This window comes from Amblyomma maculatum, chromosome 1 (assembly GCF_055883805.1).
Source record: "Amblyomma maculatum isolate TAMU_Amacu chromosome 1, ASM5588380v1, whole genome shotgun sequence".
Lineage (NCBI taxonomy): Eukaryota > Metazoa > Arthropoda > Arachnida > Ixodida > Ixodidae > Amblyomma > Amblyomma maculatum.
In genome coordinates this window covers 348,661,244-348,685,683 of record NC_139344.1, presented here as the reverse complement: position 1 = coordinate 348,685,683, position 24,440 = coordinate 348,661,244, and the positions used below count along the sequence as shown (strand labels likewise).

The window sequence follows — 24,440 nt, the reverse complement described above, 5'->3', positions numbered from 1 at the left end:
CAAAGCTTCTTTCATGATAGCCAAGAACTGTTAGTGGAGTGTTTCTTGATGGAAAATTAAAAGTCTGTAATTGTACATACGTGTCTTGTTCGAAATCTTTGCCTCAATCTATCGAAAAGGTGAAACACCTGAGAAGCTGCGCTCAAATTTCGCATTAGGAAGTAACGTAATCGTGGGCAATTTTTTAGAGCGCAGCTCTTTGGCGTCCGTGCCTGGGTTTCGCGTCGGCGTGGCGTCGTCGTCGGCCTCGTAACCAGCTCCGCCCCCCTTTCATCCCCCCAGCGCTAGCAGCGACCGACTGATATCGCTGGATGCCGCTGACGCCGCTAGAGAGTCAAGATAACGTGACTGCATAGAACACCGTCGCCGCCATGCAGAAAGAGGAGGGGAGGGTCCCCCCCACCCCTGTTCCTGTGTGGCGGATAGGGTGCTCTTCAGTTGCCGACGCGCCGGTTATTTCACGTAGGCCCCGGCACGTCGACGAATACGTGACCACCTTCCCATGGCTAGACCTGGTTCTTGGCGCTGCGGAAGCGAGGGTATCATATTGTTTGCGTCGGCATCGGCGGCGTTGTTGGTTGGTTGGTTGGTTGGTTGGTTCATAGGAAGGGAAAGGCGCAGTATCTGTCACACTTGCTCTGTGGACACCTGAACCGTGCCGTAAGGGAAGGGAGGAAGGTGGGAGTGAAAGTGGATAGAGAGAAAGGGGGGCCGTAGTGGAGGGCTACGGAGTAATTTCGACCACCTGGGGATCTTTAACGTGCTCTGACATCGCACAGCACACTGACGCCACTTCGTTTCGCCTCCATCGAAACGCAGCCGCCGAGGCCGGGATTCGATCCCGGGAACTCCGGCACAGTAGTCGGGCGTCTTACCACTGCACCACCCCGGCGGGGCGCGGCGTTGTCCCTGAAATCAACTCCGCAGCTGGGGTTGACTCACTATCGGCGTCAGCAGCATCAGTCAGTCGCTGCTATCTCTTCCCTCCTCCCTTTATCGCGTTGTCCGTTTGCTGCGCGCGCTTCTGCCCCCATCGTTTGCCGCTGGGTGTACACGCCGCCCCCCTCTTCCTGCGAGTCTCCGGTTGTCAAAGCGCCGGCTCGAACTGAATTCCTTTCTTCGCACGCTCTAAAAAATTCTGTGATAGCACATACATGTATTGCTCGATTTCTTTGCCTCAATCTATCGAAAAGGTGAAACAACTTATTTGCTGCGCTCAAATTTCGCATTAGGAAGTAACGTAATCGTCGGTAATTTTTTTTTGTTTAGCGTTCTCACCATCTGCAATCCAACATTTGAACGCGCGTCAAAGAACGCCACGCGACAGGAGCGATGGTGTATATACAGTCCAAACTCACACTTGCCGGAGAACGTGCCACAGATACTGTTGTTGTTGTGGCTGTAGGAAGAAGGAAAAGAAAATGCACGGGCCTGCTACTGGCTCTGTCCTCTGCTGGGTCTTGCAGACAGAAGAAAAAATAGAAAAGAAGAGGGAGAGAAATACGCGCGCCGCGACAGCCGTCGTCCACCACCGAAGCGGTGGCGGGTGCAATGACGGCCTGCAACAGATAAAAATTCGATGGCAGGCTAGCCCCCGCCGCAAGTGGCGGTTACCTACCTATCCCAGCCCCAGCAGGGCCAGGACCAGCCACCCTCCTTTCCTAATTACATGTAACACTGCGAAGAATCCCGATAAGAGGCAAACGATGTGAGGCAAAAATAGGAGAGGAAGGGTAGGCTTTCGCCATTCTGCTCTTAAGAGACATCAAAGAGAGGCTGTTGTTGTTGCTGCAGGAAGAAGGAAAAGAAAATGAACGGGCCTGCTACTGGCTTTATAGCTGAGCCACCTCCGCTGCCTCGTGCGGACAGGAGAGAAAGTAGAGAAGAAAGAAAAAGAAAAGGGAGAGAAAGACGGGCGCCGCAACAGCCACCTAAGCGGCGGCGGGTGCAATGACGGCCTACAACAGATAAAAATTCGGTGGCAGGCTAGCCCCCGCCGCAAGCGGCGTTGACGTATACCAGTCCCAGACCCGCAGGGCCAGGAAAAGACACCCTTCCGAACCCAAAGAGAGGCCGTAATTTTGAAGCGATAAGCTTCACTGCGCTAGTCAACGCCGCGCTTCGCGTGATTCGGCGTATGTTGGAGCATGAGTGACATCACGCACGGCGCAGGTGGCCGCCGCCGACTCCGTCGCCTGACCGTTCGCCGCTGCCGCGCATGACGTCACGCGCGGCGCAGGTGGCCGCTACGCGCGCTATGCGTCATCGTTTGACCTTCGCCGCAAGCGCGTGTTTATCGCGGAGGCTGGCTATATAACCGCTTGCCAAAGAATAGGCCTGCGCATTCAACATGGAAGGAGTACAGAGTGATATTTCCGATACAGAAGTGCTACCGCGGGAGTTGGCTGAAAAGCAGCAAAGAAATGAAAGGCTGAAAGCTCAACGAGCGTCCGAGACAGCCGAACAACGAGAACGTCTCGCTAAACCACACAGCAAAGCCGAGTCTGAAACGCCTAAAGCATAAACATGAGCTAAACCGTAAGCATATCCATAGGCTAAATCATAAAGCATAACCATAAGCTAAACCATAAGCATTACTGAAGCTTTTCGCTTCGAGATATATAGACTTAACCTTAGCTGAGCCCTAGCAAATTTTTTTTTTTGGGGGGGGAAGGGGGGTTGAGGACAGAATCCAGCCTTTTTTTACCCTTGGATCCCGAATTAGAAACGCTGCCCCTATATAGCCATGTAGGCATGTTCATACGAGCTGATTAAAACGGGACTATATGTCTATGTCGCTAGTAGCAACTTGCACAATATACATTGCGGTCCTTCTCACAAGAATATGTTTTGGAAGATCATAGCAAAAACACAGCGAAGTCAAACAAATTTATCGTTTATCAAGGAAGCTAGCTGAACCACAGTCACAGATCGCTCCCCAGTAAAAAAACTGATCTGGACTACGTTATCCACCAATTTCTCCATCACGAGATTAGGAAAATAGTTCTTAGATTTTCTAGTTTCGGGAGTTTGCCCGGCTTTGGGATTAGAATCACGTTTGTCGACTTCACGGTCGAGGTAGTTAGCCTTTAGTCCAGATTTCTTGCATGTACTCCGTCAGAGCGCTGAGAGTCATCGTGTGAAGTAGCAAATCTGATGCCTTCAAACCAATTTTTTTCATTATTTAAATTATTACACGCTCTTAATTTCCTAATTAGCATCTTCTAGCATTGGATTTTCATTCTGCGCATTCTGACACATTCGAATCCCCATTTTCCTTTTTCATTTCCTTAATTCCTCAATTAATTACGATTTCATTAACTAATCGCCTATCGCACACCAGTAAATCATCAATCAATATAGAACCACAAATTAACATACGATTTTTCTACGCTGCCCTTTATTATTCCTGACACGTGGTGCCGATGCTACTACTACTATACCAACGGCTTTTCGACCTATCGCTAAAACGACCATAATGTCATTTGAAAGCAGCGAAAAACGCAAATACGAAACCGAAAAGGCAGAGGCTCCTTTTGCTGCGACAGCGGCCGTGGCGTCAGGGGTTGGTTCATCCAGCTGGCCGAATCCTTCGCATATCAACTATCGCTACTAATATGTCCCTGTCAAAATGTGTGAAAGAGCGGAAAGCAGCGTTTCAGAGGCGACCTTGAAAAAGGCCGATTCTCACGACGGACCGGCGGTCCGCGCATCACGTAAGTACGTCACTACTATACGAGGCGCGCCATCGGCCTGCGGACGCGGTCTGCAGACAGAAATCTGTGAACTTCGCTGTTTTCCCAGATTTCTGTCCGCAGACCGTGTCCGCAGGCCGACGGTCCTCCGTCCGATTCACACGATGGTCCGCGCATCACGTGTTCACACGTCACTACTATGCAAGGCGCGCCGTCGCCCCGCGGAATACCCGTGGACAGAAATCTGAACATAGCGAAGTAATGCTTACGCATTAATGAAATAACAGGTAATCACTAATAAATTCAGACCTGCGTAGTATAAGGTAGGTTGCCACTGCAAATGGACCTCACAGCACATAGCCCCCCTTCCATACTGCGCCAGCGTTAATTTACTACTTTTTGGAGTTTCTGCAAAATGCCTTGTTGATGACGCAATGTCACATAACAGGAAAGTAATTTTACAACAGGAACGACCTACAACAGAAAATAGAAGCGGCCACGCACGTGGCAAGGATAATACAGATTTCTATCCGCAGACCGCGTCCGAAGGCTGCGTCCGCAGGGTTCCGCGGGCCGACGGCGCGCCTCGCATAGTAGTGACGTGTGAACACGTGATGCGCGACCCGCCGTGTGAATCAGCCTGTTGTTGTGGCTGTAGGAAGGAGAAAAATTTGGAGGACGCTTAAGCTTCGCCTTCAAGAGTGGAACGCGATAGCGTTATTGCACCTCGTTCGCACCGCCCACTCATTCGCTCGGTATGCTCTTGAGTCACACAGTTTTCATACTCAACACTACTAAGTGCACTGTACAACTTTTTTCTAATTATTTGTTCAAACAAGTGCTTCTCACAATCTACATTATCGCACTGTGTTGTGCACACTACAACGTTTTTTGCTCCCGTGTTCCTTTAGCGTTCACACACGCACTGAGTATGTCGGTCAGCCACACATCGCAGGGGACGCTTTCCCAGCAGAAGCGCTACGGCGCAGCGATCACGTCAGAGGCGTCCGGCATCAGACGCTGCACCTAGCAATCGCGCTGTGAGCGGAAAGAGGAGCCGCGTCGCCTAAACACCACGCACGCTGGATGTGGAAGGGGAGAGAGCGAGAAAAGTTATTCGCAAGGGTATTGGGGCATCCTCGCACCGGTACCCGCGCGGCCCGAAGGGGAGAAGCGGGTGAGCGAAGATAGTGATCTAAAGAAAGGAAAGACGCTTGATTCTACAACCCGTGAGGGTGCACGGCGAAACGTCAGGGGCGAGTGGTGCGCCACGTGTCGGCAGCGCCGCACATTGCGAGGAGGGGTTCTTCTGTGTTTGCCGCAAGATGGCTCTGCATGTGCGCAGAGCGCAGAAGAAATGTAGCGGAAACGTACTTCGCTACTCGTGTAACTGCGACTTCTGTAACATGCTCATAATTACCGATATACACCGCAGTATAGCGTTCTACGGCACGTTTCTAAGGCAACACCGCATTCACTAGAAGCGCTTTTGTACCGCTTTCAAGCATCGAACTCGTGGCTGAGTCAATAGTGGCTGAGTGGTAGCGTCTCCGTCTCACACTCCGGAGACCCTGATTCGATTCCCACCCAGCCCATCTTGGAAGTTGCTTTTTATTTATGAAGTGCATGCCGGGATTTATCGCTCACGGCCAACGCCGCCGACGACACCGGCTTTTCTGCGACACGAGCTCCTTAACGCTACCGCGTTAAAATGCACGGGCCTGCTACTGAGCCACCTCCGCTGCCTCGTGGGGACAGAAGGGAAAATAAAGAATAGGGAGAGAAAGATGCGCGCCGCAACAGCCGTCGTCCACCAGCGAAGCGGTAGCGGGTGCAATGACGGCCTACAACAGAAAAATATTCGATGGCAGGCTAGCCCCCGCCGCAAGCGGCAGTGACCTACCTGTCCCAGCCCCATCAGGACCAGGATCAGCCACCCTCCATCCTCCCCCATTCGACCTAGAGCGCGCACGTCAAAGATCCCCAGGTGGTCGAAATTACTCCCTAGCCCTCCACTATGGCTTTTCCCACCTTCACTCTCCCCTTCTTTTCCGTCGCGGTTCACAGAACAAGTGTGACAGAGCCCCGCCGGGGCAGTGGTAAGACGCCCGACCACTGTGCCGGAGTACCCGGGTTCGAACCCGACCTCGGCGGCTGCGTTTCGATGGAGGCGAGACGAAGAGGCGTCGTGTGCTGTGCGATGTCAGCGCACGTTAAAGATCCCCGGGTGGTCGAAATTATTCCGTAGCCCTCCACTACGACTCCTCTTTCTCTCCACCTTCACTCCCATCTTCCTCCCCTCCCTTACAGCGCGGTTGCGGTGTCCACAGAAACACAAGTGAGACAGTTACCGCGCCTTTCCCTTCCTATAACTAAATCAGTTTAAAAAAAATAAATCAAGTGTGACAGATACAGTGCCTTTCCTTTCCTGTGAACTAATTATAATTATTGAACGGATTTCAAGTGACGCTGCTTGTCATACATTAAGCAACTGCTCTAGTCATTTCGTGCGAGCTTAGTTCTTATAGGGCAGTTGGAAAGAAAGTACAACGTAGTGCTGCCTCGAGAACTGGCCGACTTGGTGAGGTATCGTTGCCCTGGCATTATGCAACATAGCGCCGTAGGAGGTTATGAAAATTACGTTGGACCAATCCCATTTTCTTGCTGGATTCACAATTTCAAGCACTCCGTGAGCGCCTGGGTGAATTTGTTTCGGGATTTTTTTTACTAAGGCTACCTCATTTTTGCTGAAGGTTGACGGTGGGGACACTGAATGTGCAACCCAGATTCGAAGTTAGATGTGTGAAATTTTGGAAATATAACACAGTCACATGCTTATTTACAACTGCCATAACATACACTTACTGTATGCTAAAAATTGTATATATTGTTGCCCCGAGGAAATGAAGGCTGACGTGAGGATGCTCTTTTGCATACATGCCCTTTGCTACTCGCTTAATCGCCAATTTACGCACTTCAATCCCTTTGCCTTTGTCATCCATTTTCAAAAAGCACTTTTCTACAGCCCAAAAATTCTGAAGGCTTACACAGATTGCTTTTCATTGCTGATTTCTTCTATCGTTCTATTAAACAACGCAGTTTACTGGATCTTTTAACTTAAAAATATTTCAAAAATATTACATTTCTTAATACTGCACTCCTTTAGGAACCCAAACTGAACAATGCATTATTCACTTTGATACTGAGAAAGATTGAATACCTTAACCACCATACACTATCTTAAAGCTTTCAAAATACGAGCCACAAAGTAGAAATGAACGATGTCAGTAGAATGTGTGTGCATGTAAAGTGCCATCTTCCTGGTTTGCAAGTGCAAGTGTATTAATTTTATTATATACATTTTTACAAGCTCACTTCAGACGTTCTCCATGGCAGTTTGAACACTTGAATTGCTGCAAGAGAAGGAACAGAAGGATGGTGAAAATGTAGAACAAGCAAGTTGAAATGAAGAGTTCGAAAATCGCATTCTGCGGTTGGCTTTTTACTGTGTACAGAAGACTCATTAATTAAAACTCGAGGGGCCCCAGGATTCTGTTTGAGTTATCAGAAAATTTGAATTATCGGAAGTTCTCACATATATGATTCGGAGCAAGTTTACAGTGTACATTATAATTAAGTATCACTTAAATCACATTTTAAGCATCTCTACTATTTTTTTACACAATAAAAACAGGGCAGAGGTGGAGGATCCAGAATAAGTTTACTGGAAATCTATGGCTGACTAGACCGTTTGAAGAAATCATGAATTGTTGATTGTTTCTTTACATGTGCATTGAGAACAAAGTTCTCTATTCCAGTAAGAGCAGCCAGTTCTTTTTGAGAATTTTCTGCTGCAGTCAGAAATTTGCGGACCCCGGCAAGGTAGTGGAAGGCCCGTGCTGCTGTCACAGACGATTGCTCTTCTGATTCCTTCACTTTCGCTGCTGTACTGTGCTGACAGTACCTCAGCTACCAAGTCGTCCAGAGTGTTTTCCCTGCACAAGCAGAGGTTATCGTCAGCAGCTGCAAATTCAGTGAAGTCAGCAGCTATGTTGTGTGCTTGGAGGGCAGAAAGCACTAGCCTTGCATCATCGCTCTCCATTTGGAGGCAGTCTTCACCTTCATTTCGAGAGCAGTAAGGAAAAGTATCACTGCTGCGGCCTGGTATGCGGAGGGCATGCTGGAAGCAGTTCCGTATCATTGCTGGCGTTACTGCACTTCATGCGTCAGCTAGCATTCCCACCGACGACAGCAGTGTTACGCTGTATGACATCAAATTGTCCATGCCTATTAGCATCCTCTTAAGGAGTAGCTTCCTGTAGTTGGTCTTCAAACATTTGATCATCCCCTTATCCAGACCCCCTGATCCAGGGCCTGGAGAACAGCAGTTGTGTTTTGAGGGAGGAATTCAAGACGAATTGCCTCCAGCCCCTCTATGTCACCGTGAGCGGAACGGTTGTCTGCAATCATCAGCCCTTTTCTTTTATCGCGCTTGAACAGCACGTCAAGTTTCCACAGACAGTTTTCAAACAAAAATTGCGTGATCCACGCACTTGAATTTGCTGCATAAAAAACAGGGAAAGTTCAGACGCCTTTAAAGCACCTCGGACGCTTTGATTCGCCCACAACGAAAAGTTCGGGCTTGTTGCTACCATCCATATTGGCACAAACCATGACTGTGAGTTGCTCCTTGCTCAGCTTTCCACCGGTGCAACATTCTCTCTTCCGACACAATGTTTACTGAGGCAGGCACTTGAAGAATGGTCCCATTTAATTAGCATTATAAACATCAGGCGGGGGAGTATTCAAGCAGTAGGCTAAAGGAGAGCCGCCTTCTCAAGCTCCGAATGCGCCGCCTCCCTAAGCCGTTTTTCGTCAGAAGCGAAGCGGCTTGTGTTGTTTCGCAGCTTGTCTTTCGCTTTCACAATCGTTGTCAGTGACTTTTCGTGATCCCATATTTCAATGCCACAGAAGTCTTCTTCGCTGCAGCCTCAACTTCTTCTATGGCTGCCAATTTTTCTTTAACAGAGAGTGTCCGATACTTCCCTCACGGAGACGTGGTGCTACCGACACGGGCAACCGACCAGGGAAAAAAACGTATGAGCGGTCATGTGATTTGCTCGATGCTACTCTCGTCACTTTCGCACCTTTTCTTGTTTTTGTTTTTGCTCCTGCGCTTTATTAAGTCAGTGGCTGCAGTTTTGAGCGTTTTGACAAGCGCAGGCAGACCAGTTGCCTTTTCCACAAGTTTTGAGGGTTATATGCTGTTTTAATTTCGAATTTGCTACATTGAACTGGCTAGCCAGCCACAGAAAGTTGAGCAGCAATGCGTCCTTCGGGAGGCTTTTGCTTCGTTTCGAACGTTTGTTTTTTAGGCACTTCTTGGCTTTCTTTTGTTTTTTAGTCATAGTGCACTTATTTCCACATTTTCCACTATTGTAGTGATATAACACATATTTTACACCAGTGGTGGAAATGATAGCCGATAATTTTCCGGTATGGACAAGCAAAAAGTAGGAAATAACCAAATTGTGGTGTTTGAATTAAGCAGCCTTTAAATACATTGAAAACCTGACAAAACCAACCAAAAATTTGATTTCTGTTTGAATTGACCGAAAGTATGAATTATCAGAGTTTGACTTATCGCGAGTCTACTGTAGTCGGTTATCTTAAAAACAAATATGCCAGGCTTTCCACTCAAACGGTTTGGTTTTGTTTGAGCAGAATATGCCGTTCAAATAATAATTGGTTGGTTGGTTTGTGGGGTTTAACGTCCCAAAGCAACTCAGGCTATGAGAGACGCCGTAGTGGAGGACTCCGGAAATTTAGACCACCTGGGGTTCTTTAACGTGCACTGACATCGCACAGCACACGGGCGCCTTGCTTTTCGCCTCCATCGAAAAGTGGCCGCCGAGGCCGGGATTCGATCCCGCGTCCTTGGGAACAGTAGTCGAGCGCCGTAACCACTGCGCCACCCCGGCGGGGTATTCAAATAATAATTTACTCTTTCCTATAATAACAATAAATATGCACTTAAATATCTTTTTGACTCACCTGTACTTGTGCCCAAAAACAAATGCGCAGAGCAACCACCTTCTACTAGTATGCAGAGCTTGCGGAAATGCAGTTGTAAAAAAAAAAAAAAAGAAAAAAAGAAATCTTGTTTGGCAGTCATGAAATCTAGTCACCTGAATGTGTACAAAAATGAGAGAATAGAGACTTTTAGTTTAGCGCTGACACTTACTGCATGCAGTCAGCCCAGCTCGCACCGACTGATCCCTGCATGCAGAGTCCGCTGGAATTTGATAGGAACGTGGCGCCATCTGTCGCCCTCGGGGCGACCTGGCCATGCGTACTGACACTCTCGCGGTAGCGCTAAACTAAAAGTCTCTAAAGTGACACTTCATCCGCTGTTCTCAATACTGCCAACAAAAAGGCTTGCATGCCTCATCAAAATAATCTTCCTTTTTTTTTATGAAAAAAATTACACCAATGAGCTATCTTATTTCATTGATTAAAATGCCTAGAGTCAGTGGCCCCCGATGTTGGCCCCCCACTTGCCTTTTCACCCTCTTGCACCATAATACTCGTGCCCTATTGAAATGAGAGAAGCTCACTGCTTGCCATACTAAGATAAGTCCGTAAAGCATGATTACACATGATGGAAAGCCTGCTCAGTAAACACAGCCGGACCCCATTTCCGATACAATGAATATCCGCTATAACAAAGTGTTCCTGATTCCCCATGCACAAACCATAGAAGGTAATGCAAAAAACTGCCACGGCAAACTGTTTTTGTAGCTAGATTCTGCCGGTATTGAATTTCAGTTAAGTGAAAGAACATATTTTGTAAACTAAGGAACGTAAGTCCTCCATCACAACATCTCTGTCCCCGCAAGAGTTTACTAATTCCTTTGCCCCGCCGTGGTGGTGCAGTCATTAGGGCGTGCAACTGCTGTGTCTAAGAATGCGGGATCGAATCCCGGCCATGGTGGCAGCTTTTCGATGGAGCCATAAAGCAAGGTGTCCGTTCGCTGTGCGATGTCAGTGCACAGTAAAGACCCCAAGGTGGTCGAAATTTCCATAGTTCTCCACTATGAAGTCTCTCATAGCCCGAGTCGCTTTGGGAATTTAAAACTCAAAACCAAACCAAACTCCCTTTTTTTCATGTTTGCGTATATAAATGGAAACAGTCATATATTGGGGAGCATAGAACTCGTGTTCTGCTTATGCAGGGACCCAGCTGTTTTCGTGAACTGGCCATTTTGCACTGTTCCTGCCATTTGCGCAGGTAGCTTAACGGAAGCAGGTTACAGATCGTGCTAAGTTAAAGCTCTCTGTTCTCTTCATCATCACTAGTTGAGTGCTTTGTTTGTTTGTCTCACTCTGCCCCGTTTCCTTCATTTATGTGCATTTTTTAGCATATGAAAGCATGTGTATATACGTTCTACTGGGAAATCATGCGAAAACGGGGACCAAACTCATTTTTATCAAAGCCTAAAATACAGCCGACCTTGGATGAATCACAGCTAGTAAAGTTGTACCGTATTGCATATACATCAAACAGTAAAGAACACACTTGAAAACTCTGACGCCTCACTTATACAGGGTGTCCAAGTTAACTTTAGCCAAGGGTTAAAATTAAGACACTTGAGGTAGGCCAGGGAAAACAGTTGCATAGAGCTGCCAGACACTTCTTTGCTTTGCAATTAATTAGTACGTAATTATAACAACATTTCCAAATAATTACATATTTGACTTCAGACAATAAATGTGATTTGCAAAGTTGAACAGCACCTTCAGAAACAGCCATTCCATTTATCTGCGATAAAGAAAGTCTCACGTGTATCTTTTTTTTTCGGTCTTCAAAGAATGCCCGCAAAATACAAAAAAAGTCACACGACTGGCAGCCTTCAAGTGCCACAATTATGCTGCTCTCAACCGTGGTTTGAGAGAATGAAATCAGCATGAAATCAGCTGCGGCCGTGGCTCCACGGCCTTGTTGCAGCGGCAGGCCGGTATGTCGGCGTTGGTTTTTTAACCAGCGCAAGACAGGCGGCACACGTTACAGTGCAAGTTGCAGCAAGCAACAATCGCCAACATATCTGCCTATACTGGAACTGGGCCTTCGAGTCATGACCGCAACTAATTTTGTTCACTCAAACAATGATTGGGAGCACCACAATCGTGGCGCACGAACGTGCTAGTCCTGTGATTGTTTTTGTTTCCCTGGCTTTCTTTAGGGCTTGGGAAAACGATATGCGCGAGGTTTTCTTTATTGGAAATTGATAAAATGGGGGTTTCAGAAAGTGCTTTCCAATTTGCAAATCACATTTAGTGTCTAAAAGCAATAATTAGAAACTTAGAAAAATTCTTGATTATTAACTAATTATTTGCAAAATAAAAGCCTGTGGTGCACCAGATGACTGGCAGCTGTAAGCAAGTTGTTTCTCTTGCCTACCTGAAATGGTTATTTTTTAACCCTTGACTAAAGTTAGCTTGGACGACCTGTAGACCACATTTGTCATTGGAGAATGTTTGAAAGGGCCGAAATTAGTTTTTTTTTTTTTAAATTCTTGAATATGCTGTTTTAATTTTATGCATCACAAACTCTTATGAGGAATCGTACCACTATCACTTTTTCCTCCTCCCACGTTGTGATGGCTGCTGCTGCAGGCGTTTCTCCTCTGCCTTCTGGCGTTCCAGGAGTTTGTCGACTGCTTGGGACTTCTTTTTAAGCTGCAGTGCATCCGTGTCCATGGGGTCAATGACCTGACCGAGCTTGGCGACCACCTTTGGAGCAGTGAGCTCCCTGAAGGAAGTCTCAGGGTTCCACGTGCTTCCCACCGGGTGGCAGATTGTGTTCTCAAACAGGCGCACACTGTTGACTGGGAAGGGCAGTGTGTCAACCTGCAGAGAGCAAGCAGTGGCAAAGCGTCTACACTGAAGTATGTTGGCAATGCACTGGTCCTATGTAGGGCTGACATTCTAAACACACTGCCAATATTGGGCCAGTGGTTTGCGCTGTTTGGCCTGCGAATAAAGCCTCGTTGACAAAAATCTTGCCTGATTTGAAATGCTGCGGTACCATTTACAAATAGTAATATCAGTGATGGAATTCCCGCAGGATACCTGCCAATAGATCCTTGTTGACAGAAATCCTGTTGGCATTCCATTACTGCACTGTGATTACCATTTGTAAACAGTACGGCAACATTTGAAATCAAGCAAAAAAAGTCGACTGCCTATCAATTACTTTTGATCAATTACAATCAATTACTTTTGCTAGCAACATCACTAAATTTCTGAGTGAAAAGTACCTGCCCATCAACAGATGTGCTACTGTGGAATGCTGCTACCATTTTACCGAGAAAAGTGGCATATAAGTTTGCTTTCGTGACGCATTGAATTTTCCCAAGTGTGTTTTAAAAAAAATTTGTGACAATTGCATGCTAGTGCCCCTGCTTAATACTACCCAAAACCAAATACAACCTTGCACCTGATTTAGACATCAGACATCACTATTTTCATCAAAACAACTGAACCCAACCAACCACATCTACTAGGCGACTTCCCTGAAGCCAGCAATGTCTTCATTTTTAGCGTTGATAATGCTGTTTCAAAGCAAAGAAATACCTCGGCGCAACAAAATATCCGGGATCACACTTACAGGCAAGAAAATGCATGCTGACTGCCTTTTAATGACCTTTCATGTTCAGGGGCATGTTCATTACCATTTGTCTGTTAAGTGGGCCAATAGAGTGGCCTAAATGATATAGCTTACACACGGCACAATATAAGGCAGCAAAACTGGTCGTTGCATTTACAAACATCACAGGAAATGCAATATGTTAGATTGCAGCAGCAGTACGTATCACAACACACAGACACCAAAAAAGGGACAGAAGAAAGAGACTTGCCTGGTGAGCCTCTAATTTCTCTTCTTTTGTCTCGTTTATGATCACATTTCCAAGCGTCCGATCTTTCCTCGGCGGTGCCGGTGGGGGCTTCACAAAGAACCTGGTCACCAATGAGAGGAAGGAAAAAAATGAGTCATACATATGATATGCTATGCACAGGCTTCAATTACACTGCCTGAACTGTCCTTACACATGCAAAATCTGGCAGCAGTTTTGTGAGCAAAAAAGCATGACCATGCCTTCGGCAGATGGTAAATGATGGGTGATAAGAGTGGGCACTGATTGTTTGACGGGTTGTGTGATATTAAGAGACCACAAGACATGTCTCAGTTGACAGACGCTGTGGACTTGAGCTTCTCCATTGTGATAGGAGGGCAAGACAGGCACGAAACCCTTTGGGACCATTAAATCTCGAGCCGGACACGCTACTCCTAGGCATGCAGGCACATCGTGCAGATTAGTTACAGCGGTGCTTTACATCTATTGCAGGTGGTCTGCCCTATGTTATGCTAGTTAGGTGCGAGATAAAAGAAGCACAAATTAAGGGATTAGGTATTAAGTGACAAGCAAAAGTGCATGCACGTGAAAGAGGATTCGCAAAGGGAGCCGGCAGACAAGAGCCATTACGGCTATTGCGGCAAACCCCTTAATGGTGGCGCTTAAATATCTGTACCCTTAATTATCATTGAAAGGCTAGGGAATGGTCGCCTGCATTTGAAGTTAGAACAGTGCTGTGACGAATATAAAAGTTCTGTCAATGCTTTAGCGCGCACATGCTGTCGGGAGTTTCGAAGCAGAGCAGCTCCAAAGTGGTAAAGACCTCTGCTGCGTCTTATACGGCGCAACACAGAAGTAGTGAAGTCTCCCTTCACAAGTGGCATGTAACAACGCTTCACCACATGAACAGCCACAGTAGCGAACTAAGTGTGCACTTAAAGTCCCACTCAAAGAGATCTCACGAACGTGTGAGGAATCTGCTGTACAGATGAGCAGCACAAGACTACAGGTCCTCATTATGTGGGCAAGTATGCTTCACCAACAATGACGAAGCGGCGACGAAAAGGTAGCAACATCTCGTGCAAGTGTGCCCTCACTTTTGCCTCTTTTTCCTGTCTGCCTTGATTCCGCCCCCACCCCATGCTCCCCAGCCAGGCAGGTAAAGGTCAACGCCCTGGGGCTCATCTTGCTTCACCTGGGCTTCTTTCTCCTCCCTGCGAAAAAATGCACAACTGTGTTACTACAGAAGGAAGGCGTCAAAGCAACAAAACCTGCGTTGTTATTCCATACTGATTCTATTCCCCTTTACACTGGCTACAACAGTCATTCCCAAAGTCACACACATTCTGATTATTAATTGGCTAGAGCTACCTGCAAGGTCTGAGAGCAAAAAGGCATGGCTACAGATGAGTGCATCGCTTTCAGGGCCAACAGAAATGTAAGCAAAATTAAATCTGGACAGAAAAATGAATAACTGTTGGCAAAGCCTTCTATATTTAAATGGAATGGCCATTAAGTTATGAGCAAAATTTCGCGGCCTGAAACTCGGCAGTTCTGTTACAACTGACAAGCAATAGTCAACAATCTTGAATCTGCAGCAGTGATGAATTGGTTCGCTTCAGTTTAATGAGCTTGAGGGACACTGTAGTGGAGGGCTGTGAAAATTTCGACCAGGGGGAAATCTTCAACATGTAGCGACGTAGCGCAGCAGATGGGTACCTTGCTTTTCGCCTCCTCTGAAAAGAGGCCACCATGATGGTGGGATCGAACCCGAGTCTTTGGAACCAGTGCTGTAACCTCTGAGCCACTGCAGCGGGTCTGTGATGATTTACCCTACTACTCTCTACCTCCCTCAGGAATGGGAAAAGCTGCTAGCCACAAAATGGCAATCTGGCACTTCTTTCTCAGACAGACTCTTTTCACTCCTGCAAGAAAGACCTGTTCTGCAGATCAACTAATCAGCTGCACATTCATGCTGCCCAGTCAACTAACTAACTGAACCAAAACCAAGCAGAGAAATAATTCCATGAATTTAATTAAGCCCACAGACTGAAGAGAGGCCCACTGAAGTGGCCGTTTCTCCAAGGGAACTCTAAGATTTTGTTTTCAAGCAGAATGCGAACTTGCCCCATTAGTAAACTTGGAAATGTTACTACATCCCACACAAAAACAAAGCATGCCTTTGAAAACAAAGAAGGCCTACCTCAACAAGACTTTGCCCTCGATGCTCTGTCAAAAGGAACTAATGTCGAACGTGCTATGCACTTACCTAAAAGCACTGATGACATCGTCATCCGCGAATGCTTCAGCAATGGTGACAACCTGCTCAGTTTCGGCTTCCTCATCATCCAAGGCCTCGTCGGCAGGTCCACTCAAGTCTGGAGCCTTGGACTTCAAGACTTGCTGCTTGACCTCCAGAAACTTGGTCGGGTCAACTTCAACTCTGTCAGGTTCTGCCCTTGGCTCAATCGACTGAGGAGCTATTGACTTCTGACGAGCTGGCCTTGAAGCAGGGCCCCATTCAGAAGCTTCCAAGTCTTTCAATGTTTGCCTCCTCTCCAGCGTCTCACTCAACTGTGCATCGTTTTTGTCGAGATCATCGGTAAAGTCAACTGCTGGATCACAAACGAGCTCTTTCTCCCTGCCTTCGCTAAAGTCTGTCACCTTGAAGGAGACGGATCTCTGTTTCCTTTTTTCTTGCCTTTTTAGTTTCTGGTCACCCTTCTTTGCTTTCCTCTTCTTGGCAGAAGGTTCCTCGAGAGAATCGAATAGCTTGTCAATTTCTGCAGCCATTCGCGCTTTCGACGCTGACTTGCTTCTCTTCATCGCCCGAGCCCCAATTTTTTTCTGCTTTGAAATGACCTTTCGTTTCGGGTTTGCTTCCACCGAACTCTCTTCTTTTACATCAATCTCCTCTTCTCTCTGGGCATTTACCCCAGCATTCGCAGAGCTGGCTTTGGTTGTTTTGTTTCTCGCTTCACTTTGAGCCATCGACTCCATTTCTTCCTCCAGGCCATCAGCAGGACCATCTTCCGCTGTACTGTCATTAGGGCTTTTGTCTTCAATGCTATATTTATCACACACAGCATCCACAGCTTCATTGTCTTCCTTGTTTTCCCTTTCGAGGGCAACATTCGAAGACGCAGCATCACTGTCCTTCCCATCGGCATTTCCTGCTGCAGCATTTATCTTTGTGCCAGACGGATTTTTAAGCCAAGGATTTGCTGCATTGAAGAAACGGGCTTCTAGCTCAGCAGCATGCCTGGTTGAGGCTTCTTCAGCGGCGTCCTCGTCCACACCTTCGTCGTCAGACGACTCCACAAGGGGCTTCTGTGTCAGCTGCCGGCTCAGTTCCAACTGTGTCAACAAGGCTTCTCGACTCTTGACATGAAAATAAAAAGAAGAGACAAAAAGGGGGAATCTTTAGTGTGGTGTAAAATAGACACAGACACCAGCTCCCTTTTCCAATGTAAATGAAGCGCCATTCGAATCATTCATCAGATCTAATTCAATCGCTGAGTGTGCAACGATGATTTCCGTGTCAAGGGACGCACAGCCGTCGACTTAGAGCACATACTGCTATGGCCACGTTTTGCCTGTCAAGGGCTGGACAATGTCACTGTGTAGGTTGCAATGAAATTGGTTCTAAGAATCGGAGCTGATCGTCAACGAGCGATAGAAATCATCCGGAACTTGCAATTATGGGTGCGAAAGCAACGAAAATTTCAAATACCAATATAAAAAAAAAGTGCCTTCAAATATCGACTATATTGCACAATATGAAATAAATTTCAGGAAAAATAAATAGACAAAAGTTTGTGCTCTTAAGGGGGGACGCGGGCTTTGAAAGTCGAAAAATCGCGAAAAAGTCGGCTTTTCAAAAAGTACATATCTCGGCTGTATATGTTATAAACTACCTTTCCTATAATTATAAACGCCTAATTCATCGTGGAACTGCTTTAAATTAAATATACAACTGGGCGCGGCAGCCCCAGAGTCGCGAGCGAGTGAGTGAGTAAAAAAACTTTATTGAGGTCTTTTGGTTAGTCTCGGAGAGTCTTCCTGCAGCCGCTTCTTCGCCACCGTTGGAGACTCCTTAGCACGGGTGGTTCCCTCATTCCAGGGCTCCACTGGTCCTGGCTACCTCGCATGCATGCTGCACCAATGCCCTTTGGGAGGTGAGCTCGCAGCTGGTTAGCAGGCCCTCCCATTGCTGCGCACTCGGGTTAGTTTGTTTGTGGAAAGTGTAGTTGTGTTTACATTCCCATGTGACGTGGTATAGGGTCGGACTGTCTCCGCACCAGGGGCAGCTATCTCTATACTGTGTGGGAAACATTTTGTTTAGAATGTATAAGTTGTGGAAGGTGCCAGTCTGCAGTTTTCTCCAGCTGGTCGCTTCTTCTTGTGTGAGTCGCTTGTGGGGCGGAGGGTATTTTAACCTGCTGCCTCTGTAGTGATTTAAAATATCTGCGTACGTCGGGTCCACCATCACGGGGTCCAGAGCGAACGGCAAAAGTACCCAACCTTCGCGCGCGCGCCATTTCTCTGCCGCTGAACCGAGCGCCGCCATCTTGGTCTTGTTTTGTTTGTGAATGCTTGCCCTTTTCCATATTGCCTTCGCCGGCGGCGTCCGCGGCGTAGCAGAAGCGTGGCTCGCTTGTGACTGGGGGCCTCACAGGGATTGTTGAGCTTCCCGCGTCTCGAATTCGGGCTGTGATTGGACAAAGCACGCGCTCCGTGAAAACGCGGGGGATCGCGCGACTGCTATTGGCTGCTGCGTGCGCTGACGCGGTAGCCCCCTCCCCGGCGCGTCGTCTGCTCCGGCTTGCTACTGAGCTGGCGTTCTTTGCATGCTCGCTGAATCGCTCCACGTTTCACCATTTTGAGATCGCCGTGATCATCGCTCGTTACGAATTCTGGTGGCGTGTTTTAAACGGTTATGTGCACTTTGTGGATTATTGCACGGTCGGCCACGATGCGCGCTAAGAAGTTCAAAACACTGCATACGTCGTCGTTCTGTGAATGCCGTCCGAATCGCGAAGTTAGCGAAAAGCGTTGTCAACGGGCGCAGAGACGCTTCTATTAGTGCTGCTTCTGCTACATCACTACTAGAGCGACTGCGCTGCCACTTCCAACTGCGTATCTTTCGCGTCAACGTAAGGAGCCGGCGTTTGAAGCGTGCCTGCTGTACCGACCTTATCAACCTCGGCGATCTCGGCCTCCCGTATCGCGTCTGTCATCGCATGCGATAACGCGTCGTCAGCGTCGTCCGCTGTTCGCATGAAAATGCACTTTCCGAGGGAATCGGGGAGGTGGAGGCACAACGTGCTGCAGTGAAAAACAAACTTTAGACTTGAAAATGCTGTTTTAAACTTCAAGGGCCATTTTCTCAGAATGAATTTTTTTCATGGTATGGTCGCTTATTCCCGCAATATTTCTGGAACCGCTAATCGGATTCCCACCTGTTTCATAGTGCCAACACATTTTGCAAGTTCACCAGGCATGGAACAAGGAACCTATGTGAACCATTCTGATATACTTCTCTAATTTGAGTACCAATGCGCGCAGCTCCATGAAACTTTGCAGTTATTCAAATGGCTGTGTCATGAGTCTACCCTGAAAATTTCATTCAATTATCTCAAGAAACAACAAAGTTGGTATTCGAAGGTAGCCTCCCCCCTTAATATTTTTTTTTCTAGGACCATATACACAAATTAGCAAAACTAAACTGACCCGGCACAACACAAAGTTCTAGAGCATGTCTTATGGCAAGGGAAAGCTCAATCTGAGGCAGTTTCTTCCCGTTTTGTAGCAGGAGCCCAAAACCCAGAAATCACATAAAATATGAATAGTAATGAGGGCTTTTAAAAGTGTATTGTCCGAAGATTTGAACGCTGCAAGATTTTGGCCGTCATCTTAGTAGGTCTGCACTTAATTTTTTTTTTTTTCATGTGCTTATAGTTACAGTAGAATCTCGATGATACGATTACGGCTGGTACGAATTTCGGGATGATACATATTTTAAGAATGCTTTGAACGGACTACATTGTATAGAATACGTTAAGATTCGGGGTGATACGAAGAGTTTCTGAACCCGCCGCAGTTGATACAAACGTGCAAACCAGTCGCGCTTGCGAGCGGGCCGGCGCGGCTGGCCTCAAGAGGGTAACATAACCGACGCGGCCGCCGCTAACTCCTCTCCACCCCCCTCCGCCGCGAATGATACGAACGTTGTACAAACGCACAAAGCCACCGAGCAGCTCAGTGCATGAGCTCACCGGGGGTTGAGGGTACCCACAGCGGCCACTGCCTCTCCTCTCCAACCCCCTCACCCCACTAGCCACCCTACCCCCACCTCCCTTTCGTAGCAAACCGACGAAGGACGGCCAAGGCGAGGCACGTGCCCAGTCGTGTGCGTCAGTCATTCACTGGCAGCTCATTGGTCTATCGAAAAGTTGTCTCGCCGGCTGTCCCTAAGAGGCCTGTGACGCTGGTTGCCGCTGCAGTAGTTCTCCGTTCGCCGCTTCTTTCTGTCGTTCGCTGTGACGTGAACTGCCCAAACGTTAGAAAGACGCAAGCGTTTGCTGCTGCCGAAATGTCGCGTAAGCGTAAAGCCCTTTCTTTTAAGGAAAAGCTTGAAATGCTGAAGAGGGTTGACGAAAACCCTAAGAAGAAGCGTGTCGACATAGTAAAAGAACTAGGGTTGGCCCCGTCGACGCTCTGCACCATTGTTGGGCAGCGAGATGTCATCTTGAAGAATGTGCAGCACTTCGGTGCGAACGTGAAGCAGGCTAAAACAGCGACCCATGTCAAGCTGGAAGAGGTTCTGCTGACTTGGTTCCGTTCCGCGAAGTGACAGTGGCCGGCGTCAACGTGGACGGCAAGGTGCTACGTAAAAAAACCGACACCGTCGCGCTTTCGCTTGGAATTGAAAATTTCCAAGCGTCTGGGAGATGGCTGCACCAGTTTAAAGAGAGGCACGGACTTGTCTACCGGGTCGTCTCAGGTGAAGGCAAGAAAGTGGACCAGTCAGCTGTAGATGAGTGGCTGAACACGCTGCCGGCGCTGATTTCGGAGTATGCGCCACGCGACATATTTAATGCCGACGAGGCGGGCCTCTTTTTCAACCTTCAACCGGAAAGAAGTTTGTGCGTAAAAGGCCAGGCATGCCAGGGCGGCCAGAAAAGCAAGGAGAGAGTAACAGTACTCTTTTGCTGCAACTCGGATGGTTCCGAGAAACTCCAACTTACCGTCATCGGTAAGTCGAAGAAACCGAGGTGTTTCCGATCGGCGGAGCGTTTGCCTGTCTGTTACAAAGGTAACCGAAAGGCGTGAATGACCGGAGATTTTTTCCGCGAGTTCTTGACAAGCCTTGATTGGAAAATGGCGTCGAGAAACCGGAAAATTTTGCTTTTCGTGGACCAGTGCTCTGCCCACCCAAAGGAAATGACATTCAATAACGTGAAAGTCAGGTTCCTGCCGGCGAACACTACCAGCCATCTTCAGCCACTGGACGCTGGGATAATTAGAAATGTGAAACATCATTTCAAAGGACTTCTAGTGAGGCGTCTGCTGGCGAAAATTTACCGTAAAGAAGCAAACTTGCGGATCAGTCTCTTAGATGCTTTGCACTTTCTAGCCATGTCGTGGGATAGTGTAACTTCAGACACAATCTCGAACTGTTTTAGAAAGTGCGGATTTGCCATCGGACCTGATGCGGCTTCGGCAGGAGATTGTCAAGAGCCAGATGAAGACCTCACGATTGATGGCTGGGACAATCTGGAAACTGAAGCGTCGGCTTGGGACTTCGTTACCGCGGACCACAGCGTCGCAACCTGAGGGCTGAGGTCTATTGAAGACTTGGTCATTGAAGCGAATGATTGCAAAAATGAGCCTGACAGCGATGGTGACGCGGACGACGAGTGTGATCAGCCGCCGTCAATGGCAGATACTCTTCACGCTTTGGACGCTCTGCGCCGCACCGTAAGTGCCGGCAGCGTAAGCGATGAAACCGCGGCCCGGTTTTATGCCTTTCAGGCGGAGCTTGTCCACGACATCAACAGCAAAAAAGTGCAGACAAGCATTACGGACTTTTTCGACCGCAAGTAGTTCGCCATAATAAAGTTTGGTTCATTTTCAATTCATTCCCATGTGGAAGTTTACTTGTTTTGGATCATATGAATTCGGGATGATACGAATATTTTGCGTGCTTCCTTGGAATTCGTATCATCGAGATTCTACTGTACTGTCATACATAAAAAAACAGAGTGAAATTTTGTGGCGTTCCCATTATGCATATTTTTCTGTGCAAAGGTTGCTGAGGATCTTGAAGGACGCCCATTGGAGTTGTTCTTTTTTTTTTTTCGCAATATCGCCTTGGCCCATATTTAAAACTGGCACGAACTGCACTCCAACTTTAGTGCTTCAAATGCATTTTAATGGGAGAAACTTGGCTAGGGAAAGCCGGCACAGGCCGCCGCTTCAAGGGTGTTTACTCTTCAACGGTTTGCGATGTAGAGACTCGGTTTGAGCTTCCCTGCACGGCAGCAGAATTCAAGCTTGTGCAGTGGAACATGTCCAGCAACAGCACAAACTCAAGATCATGTGTGCACATGTCAATCAGTTTAAAGTGCAGTCCACTTATAATGTTACCAGATATAACGATATATCGCTTATAACGATCAAATTCTCGGGAGTTATCAGTTTTCGGCCCAATGTAAAATTAAACCAGATATAATGATCGATTATCAGCGGTAGATCGGATGCAACGATAGCTTTATTGCTACCCGGTAGATCTTCACCTCGAAAATCTGTGTGTATAATAAAAAAATAAAATACTAAGAAGAGAATGATGTGAAAACTCGACATTTGCGGTGAAAACGAATTGTCTTGGAGAAATCCGCAAACGGCTTGCGTGCGGTTAGGAAATGAGCACTATCATCATCGCAATCGCTGCCTATTGCCGCGCAAAGGATGCGAACGTATCGTCATCGCGATCGCATCAATGGAAGATGGTGTCGACCGCAACGGGCACTCACTCTCTACGATTTTAACGATCGTCAAGGCTGGGGATGTCATGCCTGCAGTTCATCCAGTTGCTAACTGGGTTCGTGCGTGCAAGGACTGCCGCCAGCGAACGCGCTACTAGAAGCGATGCTCACAGTGATTGCCAAGCTTCAGGTGCGGCTCAAGCGGGCGTGTATTTCAAGCTTTTTTAAGTATGCTCAAGTTATTTTATGGCTATTGATGTATCCTGTAATAAAGTCTTCAGTGCTCTTTACGATGATTAGCATTTTTCAACCCGATTTACTCATCGCTGGTACGTAGGCAAGCCTACATGCAAGAGAAAATATATGGGTGTGCTTTTTTTTTCCCGCTGGTCCAGATATAACGATAATCGGTTATAACGATCGGATTTTCCGGCTTTCTCAATATCGCTACAAGTGGATTGCGCTGTAGTTAGAACTCCTATTTATACAAGCCCACTGTTTATGCTGAAAGTTATAAGCTAATGCGGTTCTACTCTACAAAAAAGCTGAAAGCTTGGTGACGTTGAACTGCGAATGCAAATGAGGTCCCTGCAATCGAGCCAGAGCAAAATACAGCCGCAAGAGGCATTTGAAAATGACTTGGCTAGTTTCCTATGATCAAAGCTGCATGCAAAAGGCACGGTTGAAAAAGGCACTCGGTAATTACGGACAACTTTTTAGATCTCTGGATTAAATTCTCCGCTATTTAGGAGAGACACAATCCAGATATGTTCATGCAACACAGTCGACAGCATGCTAACCAAACCAGTATGCGCAGCACTTTTAATTTAAATTTCCTTGGCTTGATTCTGTTCCATTACTAAGCTGGATGTCGTGCCTCAGATGGTTGCAACTAAGTAAAATCTCGTTACAAGAGACGCCCGGTTATAAGACACTTGAAAATGGTTTGTATACAGTCGACTGTATAATATATAACCCAGGCAGCTCAATCTTTTGGTCAAATATTGGCACTGTGTTGGCAATGTCCGGCCCAAGATAGGGTCAATGCAAAGCGAACGTATCACCAATATTGAGCTGGTGGCTTGTGCCCCCTGGGAGAAAAAGTGAGTTTGTTATGTGAATAAATACAGCATTTGCTCAGATTGGCAGTTTCTTCGGGTTACCTTTTTTTGAATGCTCAAAAAATCATGAAATGAGCAGTCAATGATGCAATTAACAAAAGCATGAGAGCAATCAGTACATAAATCAACGCAGGGTAATGAAAGAACATGGAAGAGCACAAACATTTCTTCAGCTCGCACTGAAGGCGCTTGCACATAAAAATACTGAAATTTGTCTGTACAAAAAAGTATGCAATATTACATGCACGAAAAATATTAAAATATTAGATGAAATGTACGCCCACCTCCTGGTTGTACTTGGTCCTCAGCATCTGCTGTTTTGCCCACTTTCCCGTGTTCTTATGCCTCAGAGACACTCTTTCCTGCAAGAAAAACGAAAAATGTAAATGGGATGTCAACCTCGAGATTCCTCCTCTGGCCAAAGCTTAGCATAAACCAAAAAAAGAAAAGCGCCATTATTACAGTTATTCAAATGTTAAAGGACTACCGGAGCTCTACATTCCCTAACGACTCATCCTTACCAGGTAATTTTGATTTCAACATGTTATGACACCACTCATGTACAGTGCCACTAAGTAATGACCAGGCAAGAGCAAAAAAAAATGAGAGTAACAAACATCTTGACTTTCAAATTCACCTTAATTCCTCTTTATTCTCACCTGCTGTAAACAATCTACCGAACAGTGTCAGTTTACACAGATCCATGCGCCGACAAAT

At 47.0% G+C, this 24,440-nt stretch overlaps 1 protein-coding gene across 2 annotated transcripts in view; it reads right to left on the bottom strand.

Moving 5' to 3' along the window:
* Window positions 1-7,019: 7,019 nt before the first annotated feature.
* LOC146207720 (U3 small nucleolar RNA-associated protein 14 homolog A) overlaps window positions 7,020-24,440 on the bottom strand; it is a 32,774-nt gene continuing 15,353 nt past the window's right edge. Inside the window, exons 11-17 of one of the 2 annotated variants that reach the window (XR_014704148.1) lie at window positions 24,008-24,085; window positions 15,882-16,993; window positions 14,710-14,826; window positions 13,616-13,715; window positions 12,325-12,605; window positions 9,750-9,807; window positions 7,020-7,108 (exon numbers count right to left, since the gene is read on the bottom strand). Coding sequence is in view for 1 of the 2 variants with exons in the window: in XM_084589878.1 (XP_084446004.1) it covers window positions 12,330-12,605; window positions 13,616-13,715; window positions 14,710-14,826; window positions 15,882-16,993; window positions 24,008-24,085 (1,683 nt within the window). In the remaining variant the exon portion in view is untranslated. The remainder of the gene's footprint in view (window positions 7,109-9,749; window positions 9,808-12,324; window positions 12,606-13,615; window positions 13,716-14,709; window positions 14,827-15,881; window positions 16,994-24,007; window positions 24,086-24,440) is intronic. The other variant, XM_084589878.1, reaches the window with a different exon arrangement.